The 19,779-nt window shown below is 37.6% G+C and overlaps 1 protein-coding gene across 1 annotated transcript; it reads right to left on the bottom strand.

Moving 5' to 3' along the window:
* Positions 1 to 1,170: 1,170 nt before the first annotated feature.
* Positions 1,171 to 19,756, bottom strand: ESP1 (hydroxyproline-rich glycoprotein family protein). The gene is made up of 8 exons (XM_089136494.1): positions 19,486 to 19,756; positions 19,187 to 19,284; positions 18,962 to 19,039; positions 9,230 to 9,268; positions 8,578 to 9,135; positions 8,383 to 8,493; positions 2,129 to 2,308; positions 1,171 to 2,026 (listed from the first exon to the last, which is right to left on the bottom strand). The coding sequence occupies exons 2-8, from the start codon at positions 19,277 to 19,279 to the stop codon at positions 1,904 to 1,906; spliced, it is 1,182 nt and encodes a 393-aa protein (XP_088992620.1). The 5' UTR covers positions 19,280 to 19,284; positions 19,486 to 19,756; the 3' UTR covers positions 1,171 to 1,903.
* Positions 19,757 to 19,779: the final 23 nt, after the last annotated feature.

Genomic DNA, 19,779 nt, shown 5'->3' with positions numbered 1-19,779 from the left:
GAAATAGTTTCGAGTGCGTTAAAATGGGAATCCTTTCAGAGTTGCGAATCACTAAACCAGATCCTCCCTTTTTATCTTTTTCAATTTAAGCCAAATCAGTACTCACTCGCATGTTGGGTAGCAGGGGGACAGCCAACTATGGTCATCAATGTCTAACCCTTCTATTGCTCTCCGTGTGCATGTCCAACTGCTGTCTTGCTAATATCCTTTTATCTTTCTTGATTCCTTGTTCTTTAAATTCACAGTAGGCTCTTTCTGCTTCCTTGCAACTTAGATTGGGTTTCTCTCCAATGACTTGATTTCATTTTCTCCCTCTAACCAAGACTAGGGAGTGAAAATGGAACTAATAAAGATCTTTACTAATCATATGATTTGGTTTGATACATCTGAAACCCATTTTCTAATGTATATAGAAAGATTTTCAAAATGAAAATAGATTACTTGGGTAATTAATTAACATCGATAAAAAGGACTCACAATCTAATTATAGATTCATAATTACATTTATTTTTTTTTGCTTAACTAATTATGATAACTCATTTGCATATTATAAGCGAGAGGTATGTACTTGAATCTCTTGATTACTTGAAGAGCTTAGCAATACCAAAATAGATATTAAAAATTCCACTTATTTTAACATTGAACCGTCAAACAAAAGAATTACAAACAAAGGTTAAGATCTAATCAGATATATTTTGGAGTTCGAATCCACCACGAATACATTTAGGTGAGTGCAATTCTATTTAACCATCACTTGATGTTTTTATGTTCAAAAGTACCTCTCAATCCCTTGTAAATGACAATACAATATGAAGTGATTGGCTCAAGGTGTATATGCTCGCCCAAATGTACATGCAATGGATTTGGACTCTTTATTCATAACCCTAACAATATTCCTCTCAACCACCCTCTGATTTCCCTTTGCAAATCACTATATTTTTAGGCTACTTGTCAAGTATTTTAAAGGTGTGGTCCAGTTTCTAAGTGCATTGCTAAAAGAAAATGTGATTAAGGAACTCAAGTTACAAAAATATATACACTTAAGCTAACTCTCAACCTAAATAACTTTGAAAAATATCAGAACATGCATGGCAGAAAATAAAAAACCAGAAAGAAACAAAGAGGGTCAGATTAAAGTTTGAGAAGTTGCATCCAAGGGTGGCTAAAATCCGAAACATGATGAAGGGAATAGATGGGTTGCAGAAGACACATCTATAACATGGGTTCTGATATAGACATTACAGTTGTTACTGTTGTCATGGTCCAAAGGTTTCAATATCGTTTCAGCCATACAGGATTGGGCACATCAGTAGCAGAGGTTTTAGGATTACACCAGGCAGAAATAAACAATACATGGAAAGATGTATTAGACAGAAATTTGACATAAACCATATCCACCCCAAAAAGCCACCAGAATTTGCAAACTTGTCAACATGGTACAATAACATGGGTAACAAGGAGACTTCCCTCGGGTAGGCAATGAAATATTTATAGCTCTAAGGCTTAGTAACCACAGATACAGCATAACTACATAGGAACACAAGAGGATTCATGTAAAAACACACAACACTGGGATGAGCAAAACAAGACACTGTTGCTGGTAAAAATATCATGGTAAATCCACTCGTAACATAAAGAAACAGCATTATTTTGCTACAAACCCCACAGCAATAACCCCCCCAGAATGGAGAATGTTAAGTTCTGGATGATCTTGCACAAGATCTTGATGGCTTTAACTTCTTGATATTGAGAACAAACTTCTGGAGGATCAAACTGTCGAACACTCATCCAAAGGTTAAAGAACCTACAGTACATTCGCTGCCGCAATAAGAGGCAAATATCATCTGCAGACATCCATGCTTGCCAGATGCTATGTGGTTCTCAAGATTATCAGCCTTGAACATTAGCGCATCATCTGCTGCAGCTGAAGTACCTGATGCCTCTGCTCGGGTGGCAATAAGTTAATCTGCTCTGGTGTGAGACTCATGACTTGTTGAAGCAATGCCTTCTCCATTTCAGGTGTCAACTACGTCCCAAAAAGTTTAACAATTTGAAAAAGACAATGAGGACCATCTTGTATGAGTAAAACCTTGTTATACTGAAAGGAGTAGAGGAACAAGCATAAAACCTGTGGTGGACGAGGTAGCTGACTGTTGGGACCCATCTGACCAGGTAATGGAAGTTGACCAGCAACCTGTAATCCTGTTGAATTGTCCTGTGGACCCATCATCCAAGAAGTTCCTCTTTCCGTTTGCATGGAGCCTCCTGCTTGATTACCAAATTCTGATGCCAAATGTGATCCTCCAGCCTGAAAGAAACATTATATTAAGTGGGGGCACAAAACGAACACATCCCAGTCTAGAATCTTATATAATAGACATGGAACTGCATTTAGATTGATTAGATTCCAGTAGCATACAAAACTGACATGCTTTTCCAACTTGCACAGCACAAAATGCTTGTGCTCAAGGATGAAACTATATCGATATGTAAGAAACTTATAAAATATGTTGTCTGATTCAATCTCAAATCCTCTACTGCTCTATCCAGTTTTAACAGGGTCACCATATGCCTCAGTTTCTACTTTCAAGCCTTTATTCCCATACAATTGCTATACAATAATAACTTACTTAGCAATTACAACCTGGTTCGTGTTTAACCCTTAAAACTTTCCAAGAATATAAAGAATATTCAGTTCTGTCAGAACTCTAAAATTAGCAACCAGCACAAAGAAGTTGAGAAGAAGAAGTGTTTTAGTAGGAAAGAGGGCATGCAATTGTGTGTTCCCAATTGCAGGCTCTAAATTTATCTATAATAGAAAGGATTAAAAACTTAGGACTTCTAACTTAAAACAAACTACACTTCAGTGCTGGTATCTTGCAGCAAACTTCCAAGAAGAAAAGCTTAATTACAAACTTTGTAAAACCAGAAAATATGACCTATAATGTCCAAGACTACAACACTCCCCCCTCAAGCTGGAGCATACAAAACAAGGGGTCTCTTGGAATAATGGCAATCTATATTAAAGCAACCATGAACCAGGATTGAGTTAGGAAAGAAGACGATCATAATTGAAACTCTAGCTTTCAGTGGAGAAAATAAATTGCAGAAACCAGAAATAATGATAAGAAGAAAAGAATTGGATGTAAAAGAACTTATATCAGAGAAATCTCCTGAACAAACCTCTGTGGCAACATAGATAGGACAAAACCCTAGACTCGAGAAATCTTGATTAAACCATTCAACAAGAAGCTACACCAAAGATAGTCACTGCCTTCACCACCCTCTAAAAACAGGTCTTCTTGAGAGATGATTGCAGCGATAAAGTCGTCTCCTCTCTTTCCTCCCCCCCCCCCCCCTTTTAATGGAAAATCTGCAGATTTACATGCAGGTGCTGAGAGAGATAGAGCCAAATGCGAAGCTCGTTGGGGCACAGGTCTTGAGTTTGTGTATAGCCCTTGGCTACCAGACAAGTCTTGAGCCTTTCAACCATACCATCAAAGTGATACTTGAAAATATACACCCATCGACAACATACCAAATCCTCCCCAGGGGTTAAATCTACCAGAGACCATGTATTACAAGACTGTAAAGCATCCATTTCCATATGGTTTATTCACTTTAGATAACCTACTCAACCAGTCTTTGTTGGAACCCTAGCCCCTTGGTTTATCACTATGTAATTCTCACTAATCAAATTCATGAATGACGCACGGCCCTCTTACAATCTCTTATAGTAAACTCAAAAATAAACTCGAATATTGAAAAGAAAATGCTTAATTCAATCCTGAACCAGTAAGGTAACTTAAAATGGCTAGGAATGTGAACTGATAAAGGAAACATACACAAAACATGTATGGGCTTACGGAATCCTAATCCAACCAACCAAAACACTTAATAACAGTTACTTGAAACTCACGTTGAACGACAAAGAATCAGACAACCAATACAATTGAACTAACGCTAAACAGTTTAAAAACAAACCAAGTGTCAGAAAGGAGGCCTAGGAATCCGCCGGATAACTTATGTTAATCTAGCCTGCCTCCTTAAACTAATTTGGAAAATCGCCTCAAAGCATGACTCCATTTAGGTTAAGTGGGTCCAATCCTACCTTCTCCGTGTAGATTCCTTTTGGACTGTTCCTATGCCCTCTAACCCTTTGTGGGTTTGGAGGAAAATCCTCTTATTGCGTCCTCGCGCCCTCTCTGCCATTTCTACCATCATCTCATTTGGCTCTTCTACCTCATTCTGGCTCAATCTGTGGCACCCGACAGGCATTCTCTATAACCATTTTGGTCCCTGAAATGTTTATGCTTCCCGTATCCCCAAAAGCACCCCCTTGTTCGCCTTCATCACCAATGGTCCCTAGAACCTTTCCCCCCTCCCCATCCTCACTCAAGTTTGGGAATCTCTCCCCCCCCTCTCACTAGTTCCCTCATGATCTCACTGTTTGGCTCCCTTCTCCCACCAAAACCTTCTCTACCCTCTCAACCTGGAATCTCCTCCAAGCCCATAACCCTAAACCCCCCTAGGTCCCCTTATCTGATTCAAAGGTTTCATCTTGCACCATTCCCTTACCCTTTGGAGATCCCTCAACCGTGCCCTTCCCACCCAATCCTTCCTTATTAGCCGTCATATCCCAGTAAACCCCAACTACATCCTATGTCGGAATGGCCCAAAAAACCTTGAACACCTTTTCTTCTCCTGCTCCTTCTCCAAATCTATCTGGAGAAAGCCTAGCCTCCATCTAGCCCCATTCGAGGGGTTCTTTTGGGTTTGCTCGTGACAGGTCTTGGATTGTGCGAATCTTTTCAGGCCCTTCCATTTTTGATCGGATTGGTAAGCTAGTTTTTTGTGCCTCCATTCATCATCTTTGGTGGGAGCACAATCTCCAGAGATGGACTTCCAAATCCCGCTCTTCAGACATGATTTGGAATGCTTTGATGTTTCTTCTAGATTGTTAGCTTACCTCCATCCCCTTGTTGATGATACCCCAAGGAACATATTCATTGTTGTCTCTTGGGGTCTTAGCTCCTCTTTTCAATCTTCCTCTTAAAGACCTCATATATTCTTTTTCTTTTCTTTTTTTCTGATCTTTAATATAATTATTCATTCATCCAAAAAAAAAACCTTTCTAAAAATAGCAACCCCCGCACATAGCATTGATATGCATAGTTTGGACAAAATGCTTAGTGGCCTGACAAATATTTTAACTATTAGAGATATGAGATATTGTAACAAGACAGGGGGAGTCCCCCTATCATGGTTTGCTTATTAGTTAGGTCTTTAGTTACCAGTGAGTTTCTCATTCAGCTTTTGTATTTCTTTTGTAATTCTCTTTTGGTTTATTATAAACAGATACGTTAACTGGTGTGGAAGAATATACATTCTATCATCTAGCCCTGTTCTCCCATTGTTCTCTTTTTATCCCACACACTCTTCTTCTCTTTACCTGGTAGTAGTTACAATTTTTCTGGGACTGTTAAATGGTATCAAAGCTTTAACTTAAATCAGTACACCTGATTCTGTCCTTAATTGCAGTTTTGGGAGTCATTTAAGTTTCTATGTTGAAGAAGGAAACTTTAATATGAACTGGGGTTTGACTTCCCTTTTGATGAGTTCCATGTGAGCTTATTTACAGTTGCTGATCTTAAATGAATCACCACCACTATGATGATTTTCTAGTTTTATTACCATGGAATCATATTGATGCCGTGTTTACATTTTACTCACAGTTCCTTCATTCCATCTTAAACACATTATCCGATTTCGATTGCTTCAACTCCGTTTCAGATCTGGTTCTTAAAACACAGTAGTACTTGTTTTCTGTTAATGAGGTTTCTACCTTGGTAAACAATTGGAAAGTTAAAGAATCTAATATTCATATTTCAAATCAATACTGATTTGGTGTAGATGATCTCAAAGACTTATTTGGTTCTTACTGTTTCTATCAGTTTCTCACGACAGAAAATTCTGAAGGGATAGATACTACTTCTGAAATTTCAGACTAGACAACCTTTTAGAGGAAGGCCACCTAACCATAGATTACACACATTATGGTTTCCCTCATAGATAATCTGTTGTTGGGGTTCTTCGATGAGTCGAAATCAAGAACAAAGAGAAAATTTCAGATGTGAACTTCCTTATTGCAAGGAAGAAAGGAGTTCTTGCTTTGCTGAGTTTCAATTTGCTTCATGGTCTGGCTGTGATGGCTTTTGAGGCGGACACCGATCTTGGTTGAAGACAATGGTAGCTTCTAATTGCTGGTTGCATGACCACCAATGAGCAAAAATAGTCATGTTATTTCTTTTGACTTCTCTATTTCCTTTTCTAGTTATAGTTTAGTTGGAAATTAATGCTCTCTTACCTCTATTTAACACCAATATCTTTCTATGCTACTTACACCTTGCCATTAGATGTGTAAGTTGGGCCAGTTTACCAACTTAATAAGTCCACTTTTGATCAAAATGGGTTTGGAATCCAGGGGTTACGCTATGTGGTACGTTCAGTTAGGGGCCCCCAACCAAGGACTGTTTGGGATTGATGGATTAATTACTAAGTAGCCATTACCTAACTTTGGTGGTCCCTGCATAGCATCAGTTATGGGATTTTGTTTTGTCCTCGTGTGGGGTTGACTGAAGATATTCTCACTTCTATTTGCTGGTTGTGTGGGGATGATTGAAGATATTTTGGGCTTCTATTTGTTGGTTCTTTGCTTGTGAGATTTCAATCATTATCTTTTCATGTGTCTTGTTACACAAATCAGGAAGGTAAGCTTTTATGCAGTTTGTGTAGTCTCTCTATGCAATATTTGTAGATGCATTTTTATGAAAAAAGCTGTTAGGTGCTACACTTAATGGACTTTTAAATTCAAATATATATTTAATGGATCTCATAGATGTAGGAGTGAACTTGATTTTTGTTGTAATGCCTTCCCCAAGATGCACTTTTAGGGAGTTTATGTAGTCTTAGGAGCCGCACTTCTATGGTTTTTTAAGGCAATGATGCGATTTTATGAACTTTTATGTAGCCGTTAGGTGTTACATTTAAAGGACTTTTATGTTACAATTGGATGCTACAAATTTTTTTCCTATTTGCCTTCACTAGAATGGGTGTTTAGTGTCGCCATTGGATGTTGCATTTTAATGTCTTTCTCGGGAAGAAATGGATTTATAATGTTGATTGCAGTATCGCTTGCTGCCGCCTACTACTACACAGTTCAACACTGGTGCTGCTTTTCAACTTTGTTGTTGTTTGTCCAAGCAGGAGCTTTCTCTCGATATGTGTATACTCCAACTTGAGGGGGAGTGTTAAGAGTTATGAGATATTGTAAAGAGATAGGGGGATCCCCCCCCCCCGCGTGATTTGCTTATTGGTTTAGGTCTGTAATTATTAGTGAGTCTCCTGTCTTAGCTTTAGACTTATTAAGAGTTAAAAGTTATATTCCTTTTGTGATTCTCTTTTTGTCTATCATAAATAGATGTGTTAACTTGTATGCTAGAATATACATTGTATCATCCAGACCTATTCTCCCATTGTTCTCTCTTCTTATCCCACAATCTTTCTTTCTTTCTTCTCTTTACCTAGTACTGGTTACAAATTCTGGGATTGTTTCCCAACCAAAAGGGGATCATTTTCATTAATTTAAGAACCTTTGTAGTGAGGAATCTGCATCACCAAGAGACAAGAGTGTGACCGGGAATTTCTGCAGAGATTTAACAAATTCTGGGATTTGTAACATTCATCAACTTTGCATAGTTTTTGGAATGCTGGGAAGCCAGAGAGCTAGCAACATTGAGTTGACTTGGAGTTTCAACAGATAAAGAGTAATGCATTCAAGAGAAAATGTGGTAATAAGAGTGGTTCATTTTGATGGAGTGTACCACCCACACCCAGACATAGTGGGGAAGAAATGACAGCGACATACAAATAAAAAGCAAAAATTCCACCCCCAAGATGCTTCCATGCCCCACCTCACTAGCTCCTGCGTGCTCAGGGGCCCCATGCACTCCTTACCTGAATTGCCCTCATAATTCAAAAAAAATCAGAACTAAATGTGACATTTAAACACATGCCAAAATGGTGAACCTTTTTTCTATAACATTGATTAGAAACTGTATTTTAAAGAATGGTTCATGTTTTTCAACTCGGACATATCACTCAGCAAACTTAACCATGGGCACAGTGTATTGTATAAACCTGCAGCATGAGCCCACCTGTCCACAAGGCTTACCTACACACACGTTAAGCTAGACCGGATCATGGCCAACTCCAGGCTTTGCTGTTACCAAGACAGTTAGCTGGTCTAGCCCTTCCTCAAGGTCAGGTAGGTCATGCCGAGTCGGCAACTGCCATCAAATTCAAGAGCTGGCAAGGGAGTACCTGATAAAGTGACTGGGGTGGTGGTTGATTCTGGTGTGGTGGCTGATTCTGGTGTGGTGGCTGTCCCATTGGAAATGAAGGACCCATGCTAGCTCGAGGTTTGGCACCTGACTGAATAGTTAAATTCCATGCACTTATTAGTGATATCAAAGATGCTGACCAAGATTATTTAAAAAATTCTAATGTCCTACTTACATGATAAGGAGGTTGTGAAAGATGGGGCTGGGGTGCACCAGAATGCTGGAACCCCATACCAGAGCTCATATGCGAATTAAGTTGATGTGGGTAAGGTGGCATCGAGGGTGCCCTAGGTTGTTGGTGCAAAGGTGGTTGCAGAGGTTGCAAAGGTGGTTGCAGAGGCATATGTGGGGCACCACTGTTCGGTGTTGATTGTTGCTGCTGACTGGTTATGTTAGGCAAATGCATATTATGCATTTGGGAGGACACTGAATGTGCCATAGAGCTCACTGGTGCATTCAGATGTCCCTTAGGCTGCTGCATTGTTGGTAGAGCATGTGATGGCATACTCTGGGGCAGAAGTGTCCCTGATGGAGCAGAACCAGCTGGGGCAGTCATTGCAGGTTGGCTTTGGTGCGGCTTCCTCAATTGAATTTGAGCCTGAGATGTACTTGATTGGTCCTGCTGCCCAACCGGCACAGGCAACGACTGAGCAGCTTGAATGTTTGGCTGCTGACCCGGTGGTTGTGCTGTTTGTTGAGGTTGCTGAGGAAGTGCTTGCTGAATGTTTGGCATCTAAACAAGAAACACAATTCTTGTTTGTAAACAGCCATGGCAGTATAAATTTAGTAAGGAAAAAAATTATCAAGGCAAGGCTGAAAAGAAATACCACTTGTGGAGGTTGCACCATTCCGAGCATAATTTGTGCCTGAAAAATAATATAGTTCAATAAGCAAATACAAATATTAAGTAGCAGTAGAACAATATGAGTTCTGAAAGCACACACAGAGCAGGAGCATCAATTGACCACTACAATGGATTTTCAGAACGGAAATACATTAATTGCAGTTATGCAATCCTAAGATTGTAATCTGTGGCCAGTGAAGGACTTCTATCTTACTATTCAACTCAACATCCACAAAGATCTTATCTGAGAATTTCAAAAATATATAGCCACATAGGTAAGAACCATAGTTATCAAGGCGACCAAGGTGTTTGGAGCCCTTCATCGAAACCATGGCGATTAGGCAGCCACAAGGTGTCACCTTGACAAACAAAGTATTTCGGTATACACTTTTGCAACCATTTTATGTGATACAGATAACATACTAAAACTTATATAATTCAACTCATAAGCTAAACAAATGTTAAGTCATAATAATGCAAGATTATTATAAAAATAAAAATTAAAACAACAAACATAAGTTCTTGCAATAGCAACATAGCATTAAAATATATAAACCATAAACATGAAATGGAAGTAGCACTAGCAATGTCAAACTAGTAATGATTGGTGTATAATTGTATATGGAATGGAGTTTTTTTTCTTTTCTGATTTGATTTCTAATATGTCCCAATCGATTTGGTCTCTTTTATGATTAGGTTCTTATTTTTAGTTTTTTACTCTTTAACCTTAAGATGATCCTATGCTTCTCTCTTTTACTGATTAGGTCCTTTTTTCAGTTTTTTACTCTTTAACCTTAAAATGATCCCATGCTTCTCTTACTTGATAACAAAGCATACAAACAACATTATGTGATGTTATGGAATAAGTTTTGATCATTAAAAAAATCCAAAAAATGAAAACTAAGTACAAAATGTCAAAAGACCGACCACTTTTTTGCATGTACAAAAGATGTCAATATGGTTTACAAGGTACCTGCCTAGACAATAAAGCACAGACATTTTTTGCATGTACAAAAGGTGGACCATTGCCATGGTGGCCATAAAACGTCTTGTCACCAAGGCGACACCTCAACACTTTGATAACCATGGTAAGAACCACAGTTGTTAACGTGTTGCCTAGGCATCTGAGCGCCTTCGGGGTGCCTTAAATTGTGCTCACCCTATTTGTAGACCATAAGGCAGTCGCCTTGGGGTCTGAGGCGTCGCCTCAATCTCCTTGGATGCCTTAGACCCCTGGGCGACCACATTTTTGTTTTTTTTTTTTAATCTCATGAAAGATGCCAAATCGAAGGCAAATATTTAATTGCTTATTAGATTCCAATTGTAAATTAGCTATTGGTTGGAAACTATATGCATATTTACAATGATGTTACATGTGATCAAATGTTTAAATTATATAAAAAAATGAAAGAATAATGACTCGAGTCTAAATCCCTAATACGTTGTTTTCTTTCTATCTTCCTCTCTTCTTCTCCTCCTTTCTTCCCGCGACTGACACTCTAGCACTTGCAGTGAGCCAAAGACAACTTTGTCGCGATGAGCAAGTAAGTTCTTCTACTTCCTCCAGATTCTTTCTTCTTTTTCCTCTTTTTTTTTTTTTTTACTCTAAAAATTTGGCTACAAACCATTTGCAGCTCCGATAGTCTAAAGTTGCAGCGGCTCTCCGGCGAAGAGAATAACATCACTCGAACCATTTCAAGTTGCGGCGGCACTCTGGTATCTGCTTCTACTCTCTCCGGCAACTTCTTCTTTTTCCTTTTTATTTTTTCTTCTAAAAAATTCCGGTACAAACCAGTTGCACTGCCGGTAGTCTAAAGTTGCAGCAGCACTCCAAATAACATCACTCAAACCATCTCAAGTTGCAGCAGCACTCCAGTAGGTGCTTCCTCTCTCCGGTGACTTCTTTCTTCTTCTTTTTTCCTTTTTTTCTCCCTAAAAAATCTGGTACAAACCAATTGCAGGCTTGCAGAACAAGTAGTCTGAAGTTGCAGCGGCACTCCGATGAAGTCATCTCACGCGAAGGACCAAAGTTGGAGCCGCTGTTTTCTTTTGCTTCTCTTTTTTTTCTTTTCCTCCTTTCATTAATCTGTGATTTTGTTAAGCCTAATAATTTTAACAAAATCAATTATCAATTTGCAGTAAACTCCGGCAATCTTCTGGGTGTTTGTTCACCATCTTCTCAGGCAACGGTATGTCTCCGGCAATTTTTTTTTTTAACTCTATTATTTGACAAATACACTCATGCTCTAAGCCTCTGATTGTTGCTTCTAAGATTCTTGGCAATTTTTTTGGGTGTTTGTTCACCGTCTTCTCAGGCAACAGTATGTCTCCAGTCTTTTTTTTTTTTTAACTCTGCTATCTGTTTCAGAAATAAACAATGCTTAATCAAGGACTTTGTAATTTGTATGACCTGTTATTGAATACCCTCATGCTCTGAGCCTCTAGTAGTTGATTTTGAGATTCTCGGGCCTTTTTTTTAACTTTGTTTTCAAAAACAGAATTCAAAAATGCTTAATCAATATGATCTGCCATTAGGGACTTTTTTATGACTTGTTATTGAATGCCTTCATGCTCTGAGCCTCTGGGTAGTTGCTTCTGAGATTCTCGACCATTCCTTTTTCTTTCTTTTTTTAAACTTTGTTTTTAGAAATGTTTAATTAATATGATTTGCCATTTGGGAATTCTTATGAACTGTTATTGAATACCCTCATGCTCTAATAGTTGCTTTTGAGATTCTCTTACTTTCCACATTTTGAAAAAGAATTAGAAGACACTCATGTGCAAATCATTAAGCTTTGTGACTCTTGAAAATTTTGTGATAAATGACATGACATTTGCTCAGTTCAACATAGAAGCTTCATACATGTATAATACTTTAATTGGCTTTGTGGTATCATTATCATTATTATTAATACTTTAGTTGGCTTTGTTGTTGTTTTTAATTTTGACTGATTATTTAAATATGTTTCATGTTTTTTATTTGTAGACATCTCTTAGTTATTTACAATGGCCTCAACTGATAATCTGGTGGCTACTACTAGTGGGGGTGAAGCTAGTTATGATCCTTCAAAAGACCCAAAGAGAAAGGCCAAGTCAAATGACCCTGGGTGGAAGTATGGGTATTGGCCAGATGTTGTTGATAGGAATGCAGTCAGGTGTATTTTGTGCAACAAAGATTTCAAAGGAGGAATTAGAAGATTGAAGTAACATCTAGTGGGTGGATATGGGGATGCTATAAAGTGCACCAAGACCATTGCAACGATTGCCCAAGAGATGAATGAAGTGTTGTTAAAATAAAAAGAGGGCAATTGTTACTGATCTTGATAATGAGGAGATGATGATGTTCAACAAGTAATTAAGAAGAACATCCTACTCCTGCCTCTACTAAAGGACAGACATATCTTAGTGGGGTTTGAGGTGTGTTCCAAGAAACCAAGCTCTAGGACTTCATCAAAGAGATTGAAAAGTGCCCTCAATAAGGCACTAGTAAGGGGTCCTATGGATATGCATGTTAGACGCACTTTTGAAGAAATTGTTGATGATAGGAGGGCAAAGGGTACTACTCAGACAGAAATCTTCAATAGAATGAGATCCGCAAAAGAAAAGAAGTGAGTGGATAACTACATCACTGATTGGGTGTATGAGTGTGGCATTCCGTTCAATGCAGTTAAAGCTAAAAGTTTTGAGGTGATGCTGGAATCTGTTGCACAATATGGTTTTGGGTATAAGTCCCTAACTTATCATGAAATCAAGGTGCTTTTATTGAAGAATGCGAAAGAAAGAATGATGGAGACGAGGAAAAGTTATGAAAGGCATTGGAAGATGTATGGATGCACACTCATGTCTGATGGGTGGACTGATAAAAAGGGTAGGCACCTCATCAATTTTCTTGTGAATTGTCCAAAGGGAACATTCTTCCTTGGTTCTATGGATGAATCTAGCCATGTGCAAGATGCAAAAATACTCTTTGAATTATTGGATAGTAAAGTTGAAGAAATTGGAAAAGAACAGGTAATTCAAGTGGTGACTGATAATGCCTCAAATTACAAAGCAGTAGGGGCGTTATTAATGAAAAAGAGGACTATAGTATATTGGACTTCTTATGCAACCCATTTTTTTGATCTAATGCTAGAAGACATTGGGAATTTGAAACAATATAAGAGGGTGATAATTCAAGCGAAGAGAATAACCACTTTCATTTATAGGCACACAAGATTGTTGGAAGCCTTGAGACAAAAGACAGGGATCTTGTGAGGGCTGCAGTGATTAGATTTGCCACTTCATTTTTGACACTCCAAAGCTTATTGAAACCATGGTTGTCAAGGCGATCAAAGCAATTGGGGCTCTGCCTAGGCAATTAGGCAACAAAGCAGCGCCTAGGTGACAATAAGGCGACCAAAGCGGTTGGTTAAAATTTTCCAATACAACTTCTTTTAAACTGATAAATTTCTATTATAAGCCAAACAAACATTCAAGAATCACATTTATCTAAAAACAGAAGTCAGAAGCATTCAAGAACCATAATTATGAAAGATTGTCAAAAAAAGAACACAAAAATAAGTTCCATCTCATCAAGTATCATAACAAATGACAAGGGACTATATCAAATTATAAGTATGAAAACAAAAGTAATAATTTAACATTTTTATTTACCTCTATGATAGTGTGATGCCAAATAAGTGCCTTATCCATTTAACGATTCATTGACTCCCGATTCCGAAATGACTAACTATTAAGTTCATATATGGCTTTGTAGAATAAAATTTGATAAAAAATAAATTAATGTACAAAATGTCAAAAAAGCGACCACTTCGGCGTCTAGGCGGCAATAAGGAGCACAATTAGGCGAAAAAGCAGGAAAAAAACTGCATGTTAACAAGGCGGTTGAAAAACCGCCTTGCCGCCTAAGTGGACACTTTGACAAGGATGACTTAAAGCACTTATTCATTTATGAGGAGTAGACAAAATCCAATTTGTCTATGACAGAAGCAGGAAAGAGTAGTTGAAACAACATTTGCTACAACATTTTGACATGGTGTAGAGGATTGTATTAGAACATCACAACCTCTTATCATTGTATTGAGGATTGTAGATGCTGGTGCAAGACCCGCGTTGCCTGAAGTGTTTATAGCCATGCAAGAGGCTAAGAGAAGAATAAAGGATAATTTAGGAGGCAAAGAACGACTCTGAAAAAAAGTCAATACAAATAATTGATAAGTGATGGGAGTGTCAGATGGAGAGACCTCTATATGGTGCAGCCTTATTTTTGAATCCTGGGAAGTTCTACAATTAAAATGTTGTGGATGATTGTGAGTTGATTAATTCTCTCCAAACTTCTTTCAATAAAGTTGTACAACTGGTGCCTGATGTAAGTCTACAAGATAAGGTATTGCACCAAGCAAGTGACTACAACCAAAGTAGAAGTCCTTTCTCCACAAGTATAGTTATCAGAAAACATACACTATAAGTCCTCGTAAGTTTTTACTTCAATGCTTTTCATTTTTAATTATACTTATTTGATTCGTAACTCTAGTTTTTTGTTAATCTTTTTTTTTTTTTTTTTAATTGTAGTTACTTGGTGGGATACACACGGAGAAAATGCTTTTGAACTTACAAGGATTGCACGGAGGATACTATGCATTTGTTGTTCCACCTCTGGTTGTGAGTGGAATTGGAGCACATTTGAGTAGCATTTGTTGTTCCACCTCTGGTTGTGAGTGGAATTGGAGCACATTTGAGTTTGTAAGTCTTAAGTGATTTAAGTAGTTAAAATACTTTTAAGGGTAATTTTCATATGAACCCCTTAAGGTTTGGCCTATGTCATTTTTAGTCCAAAAAAACTGAGACTTTGCATCTGCCTCCCCTGTACTATAGAAAAAGTCAATTTAAGGACAAATTATCACTTTTATGACAATTTTGCCCTTATTATTTTTTATTATTATTATTTTTACATTTGATGAGGTTAAAATTTATTAATTTACAAAATCAGACGCTCCTTCATTACCCGATTCCCAAATCCTGATTCTACCAATTATAAATCCTCATTATCCAAATCGAAATGAAAATTAATAGGTGAAACATGATATCCAACTTATTTCTCAAAATTAATGGGTGAAAATTTGGATAGCTGGTGAGTTTAAGGGATGAAGATCTCACCAGCAGAGCCATGACCAGCATCGGCCTGTTCGACTTCTTTCGAAAGAAGAACAGAAAAAGACCCATGAATCCTACAGCGTGGTTGCATATTACTGTTACTTGTAATGAAACAAAATCAACCAACCTCTTCGAATTTGACATCTTCCATCTCAAGTGCCTGTAAATCCAACAAGAGGAAGAGGAAAAGGCGAAACAAAGATTAGATTAGTCACACAAAAAGAAGTAGAAAACGAACGCGGGGTTTGGGCCTTTGGGGAGGTGTTGAAACTAACCATGGAGAAGAACAATTGAAGAAGAGTCGTCTTAGAAACAGGGGATTTTGAAGAATAAAGAAGAGAAGGATGAGCAGGGAGTCGATAGTCTTAAAGGGAGAAAAAGAATAGATGATAAGGAAATAAAATATATGAAAGCAGGAAACTAGGAGCCGGTGTAGGAAATTCGTTTAGACTTGATCTAATATTAAGCTGAATTTTCTCTTGATACAAACTTTTTTTTAGTGGATTTGGACCACGGAGCTTTTCTGAAATTCTTTGGATTGCAGACTTGCTTACGGTCTCGGCATCGACTGTAGAGCTCCGTGATCCACTGCGGGGTTTGAGTGTTTCAGAATAATAAGGTTTTACAAGATGGAGAAGATAGGAATAAGAGGTGTTGAGTCTAGGGTTCTTGGGAAGAATGAAGAGTGGTGGTGACATTAAGGAAGCAACATTACAGATAAAACGCTAAAATGAAAAACAAGTTTTCGTAGAACTGCTCAGTAAACTCTCCAGTTACTCCACATTGTCTTATTTCCAAATCCTATTTGATTATGTTTCACCCATTAATTTTCATTTCTTAATCTTCAACTAGGATTTGGATAATGAGGATTTAGAATTGGTAGAATTAGGGATTTGGAAATCGGGTAATGAAGGAGGGTCTGATTTTGTAAATTAATAAATTTTAAACCCTTAAATGTAAAAAAGAAAAAAGAAAAAAGGGTAAATTTGTCATAAAAGTGATAATTTGTCCTTAAATTGACTTTTTCTATAGTACAGGGGAGGCAGATGCAAAGTCTCAGTTTTTTTGGACTAAAAATGACATAGACCAAACCTCAGGGGGTCCAGATGAAAATTACCCTACTTTTAATTTTAAATTTTGGAAGAATGACTTAGGATTATCTTCAATTGCTTAAGAATTCAGATTCACACCAAGAAGAGGAATAGGCTAGAACATAAGCAGTTGAATGAACTAGTTTTTATTCAGTACAATCGTCATCTTTATGGAAGGTTCAATGAAAGGCGATTACAGAATATAAATTATGATCCCTTACTCCTTGATGAGCTTGACTGGAGTAGTGAGTGGATGGTTAGTCAGCCTGATTATATAGTCCATCCTGAGGGTGATCTTACTTGGAGCACTGCCGATAGAGCTATTAGGGCATCTGCATCACTTGAGGGCCAAAACGGACCGAGGAGAGGTCAACTGAGTGAATCAACATCTGTTGAAGTTAATTTATGCTACTCACGTCGCAAGTCTTGGGAAAGGGTGGTTGAGGAACATGACTCCGGTTGATGGAGACATGGAACAAGAGGAAGATTTGAATGATGATGAGAATATTGTAGATGATTGTGGTTTGAGGTCTAGGACAAGTACCTCTTTAGAGCAACAACAACTTCGAGAAGATCTCCCACTTGCTACCAATTTGCTTGATGATGATTATAACTAGTTGATTTATACTTCTCTACAAAAAATTTTGGATATGGATTGTGGATTTTTATTAGGAATTTTGGATATGGATTTTTTTCTATTTGGGATTTAGACTTTAGATGTTAGATTATAAGTGGGATTGTTTGCTTAAATATTTAAAACTTTGTATTTGAATATTTGGCTATATGTTTTGTTTCATTTTCTTATTCTACTTATGAGGATATTCAGCTAGAGCTCAACCATGTATAGGAGGTGGAGCTATAGGTGCTGGTGGAGTTGTAGGTGGTGCTAGTGCTGGTGACATTTAATGAAGGTATATTGTCTACTTGTTTTGCATATGCATATATGTGTTTACTATTTAGTTTCATTTGATCATATATTGATTCTTGAATTCAATTGCTAATGATAGTATAATACTTGGAATTTATTTAGGACCTACTATGTGTGGTTTGTAGTATGTTGGATGACTTGAGGTAGGCTAATATTAATTTTTTTATTATATAAGATATGATGGATTTATAATGAACAAGAGTGTATGTGATGCATAGTAAAAAATTCGAGGGAAACTCAAGTTTCGACCGGGTGAAAATGGGAAACTTAGGTGGAAACTTGGAAAATTTCAAAGAAACCAAGGACTTTTCCGTTCAAGTTTCGACAGGTTTTAGAGAGTATTTTGGGGTGGGATTCTGTATTTAAGTTAATTAGAGTATAAAGAACACATTGGTTGTATTTTGCTAAAAAAATCAATGTAGATATGTCATTCAATGAACATAACATCAATGTAGAGTTGTCCGAAAAGTATATTATAAACTTAACTACTTAAGCACGTAACATTCAATATATAATTTCTAACTTCAAAATAGTTGACAATAAAAGAAAAATACAACTTAGTGCTAAGAGGAGTGCCAATAGTGGATTCATCCTATGAGCTGAGCAGTACTATGCCTGTAACATCCTCTCCTCCAACCAACGAACATAGACATCCCATGACATTTTATGCCTATGGTTGTCAAGGTAATCGACAACTGTAACTTTATGAGTTTAATCATCAACATGCTTAAGATAACCAGCTTGAGGGAATACGCACTTTGGATAGAGAAGTCCTGATGGAGGGGGTATTTGTTGTGGTATTTGGGGAAACATGAAATAAACAAAAAAATTGAAAATTTGGGAAAGCTACAAAATTTACAGGAAAATGTCTCAAGTTTCCACGAAATTTCCTAAGTTTCCCACAAAATTTAGGAATTTTTTTTCTCATGAACCAACTGGTCCAATTGGGTTGAACCAAGTTTCGAGGTTTCGACAAGTTTCAACGAAATTTCGACAGTTTCGATCGAAACTGTGGACTTTTTTTCGGTCCTCACTAGTTTCGTTTCGGTTTTTCCAAAATGCAAAATTTCGCAGATTTCGACCGAATTTTGTACCATGATATGATGTACACTAAAAATTTTACTTAAAACGCTTTGACCGCCTCAAAAGCACCTTGGAGGGCGCCTTGTCGACTCATCACCCCAACTACCCTAAATTACTTTGCAATCGCCTCGCCCCCGTGACAACTATGGTAACAACACTATCATTAAAAGTGGAGGACTTGAGCATGTCACTGCGGAACTAAAAACTATATAAAAATGCATACGCCCCATGACAGATTTCTGAAACTGACTAACATAAGGAAAGATAAGATTTTAACAGAAGAAAAACATTTAAATTAAAGCTACAAATGAATGGTATTGTCTTATGATCCATGGACAAAGACACAAGGTGCCAGACGCTGCAACCTCTAGAGACCTATGAACCTGAAAGGAGTTCAATACCCTAAAACATACAAAAAACGCACATAGACAGTCACTTGTTCAGAAGAAAAGAAAGAAACCTGGAAAAGGGCTCTAGTCAGAAGAGGATTCTCCACGAGTATCTGTCTAGCTTGTTGCTGGTTCTGTTCAATCAGTGTCTGAAAGGAAATTTCGCAATAGCAATATTATTATTTATTTTTATTTTTTTGTGATTAAGAACATCAAATTTTATCATAACGGTATGAGGTAAGGAGAAGGCAACAGGAGATAACAATACAAAAGGAGGGAAGATTTAATCGCACTACCTTCATCTGACCCATGATGTCATATAATTGGTTCTTCGACATCCCAGCTAGGTTAGCGGTGAACGCATCACCCCCAATTTGCCTCCCGGCCATGGTTACTGTACAAAGAAGAACGCAGTGAGAATTTTCATGAAATTTTACAGCCAACATTCCTCAAACATAGAGTCAATCCCAGAGAGAGTTTAATGTAAGCAGAAAGTAGGAATGCTAGAAAACCTAATATCTTCTAACACCGTTAAAGAAGAGGAGATCATAATAACACCCTAAATAATCAATCAAAGAAGAAGAAGAAAAGTTACTTTGCGAATTGCGATCAGAATCTCAAATCTCTGCCGCAAATAATGCTAAAATGGTGGAATTGAACAGATGGATTTGTCGTGAATTGGTAGCTACAATCTCTTTTAGGTCACCGCGTTCTACGCTTCTCTCATGCGAATTGCTTCGAACTGAGAAAGGCCTGAACGAGAGATATGGGCGGGAGTTGCACCAAGTAGAATCAAATGAGAATTAGGATTCTGAAAACGGGGTGTTCCAAATTGGAACTAAATTTTAGGGGAGATTTTCGGTCCCTTCCTTTGAGTTAAATAGTTCAT

The sequence above is a fragment of the Hakea prostrata genome, chromosome 10 (assembly GCF_041222555.1).
Source record: "Hakea prostrata isolate BN-2017 chromosome 10, UWA_Hpros_2, whole genome shotgun sequence".
Taxonomy (NCBI): Eukaryota; Viridiplantae; Streptophyta; class Magnoliopsida; order Proteales; family Proteaceae; genus Hakea; species Hakea prostrata.
The sequence above is the reverse complement of the archived record's forward strand: the minus strand, read 5'-3'. Positions and strand labels throughout refer to the sequence as shown.

Bases quoted from the DNA above. Each gene is read 5' to 3' on its own strand.
- ESP1 (XM_089136494.1), bottom strand. From the start codon at position 19,279: ATGGCCGGGAGGCAAATTGGGGGTGATGCGTTCACCGCTAACCTAGCT. The intron at 8,494-8,577 runs GTAAGTAGGACA...TTAACTATTCAG, and splicing joins TTTCACAACCTCCTTATCAT to TCAGGTGCCAAACCTCGAGC. The intron at 2,309-8,382 runs GTACTCCCTTGC...TGTTTCTTTCAG, and splicing joins CACCCCAGTCACTTTATCAG to GCTGGAGGATCACATTTGGC.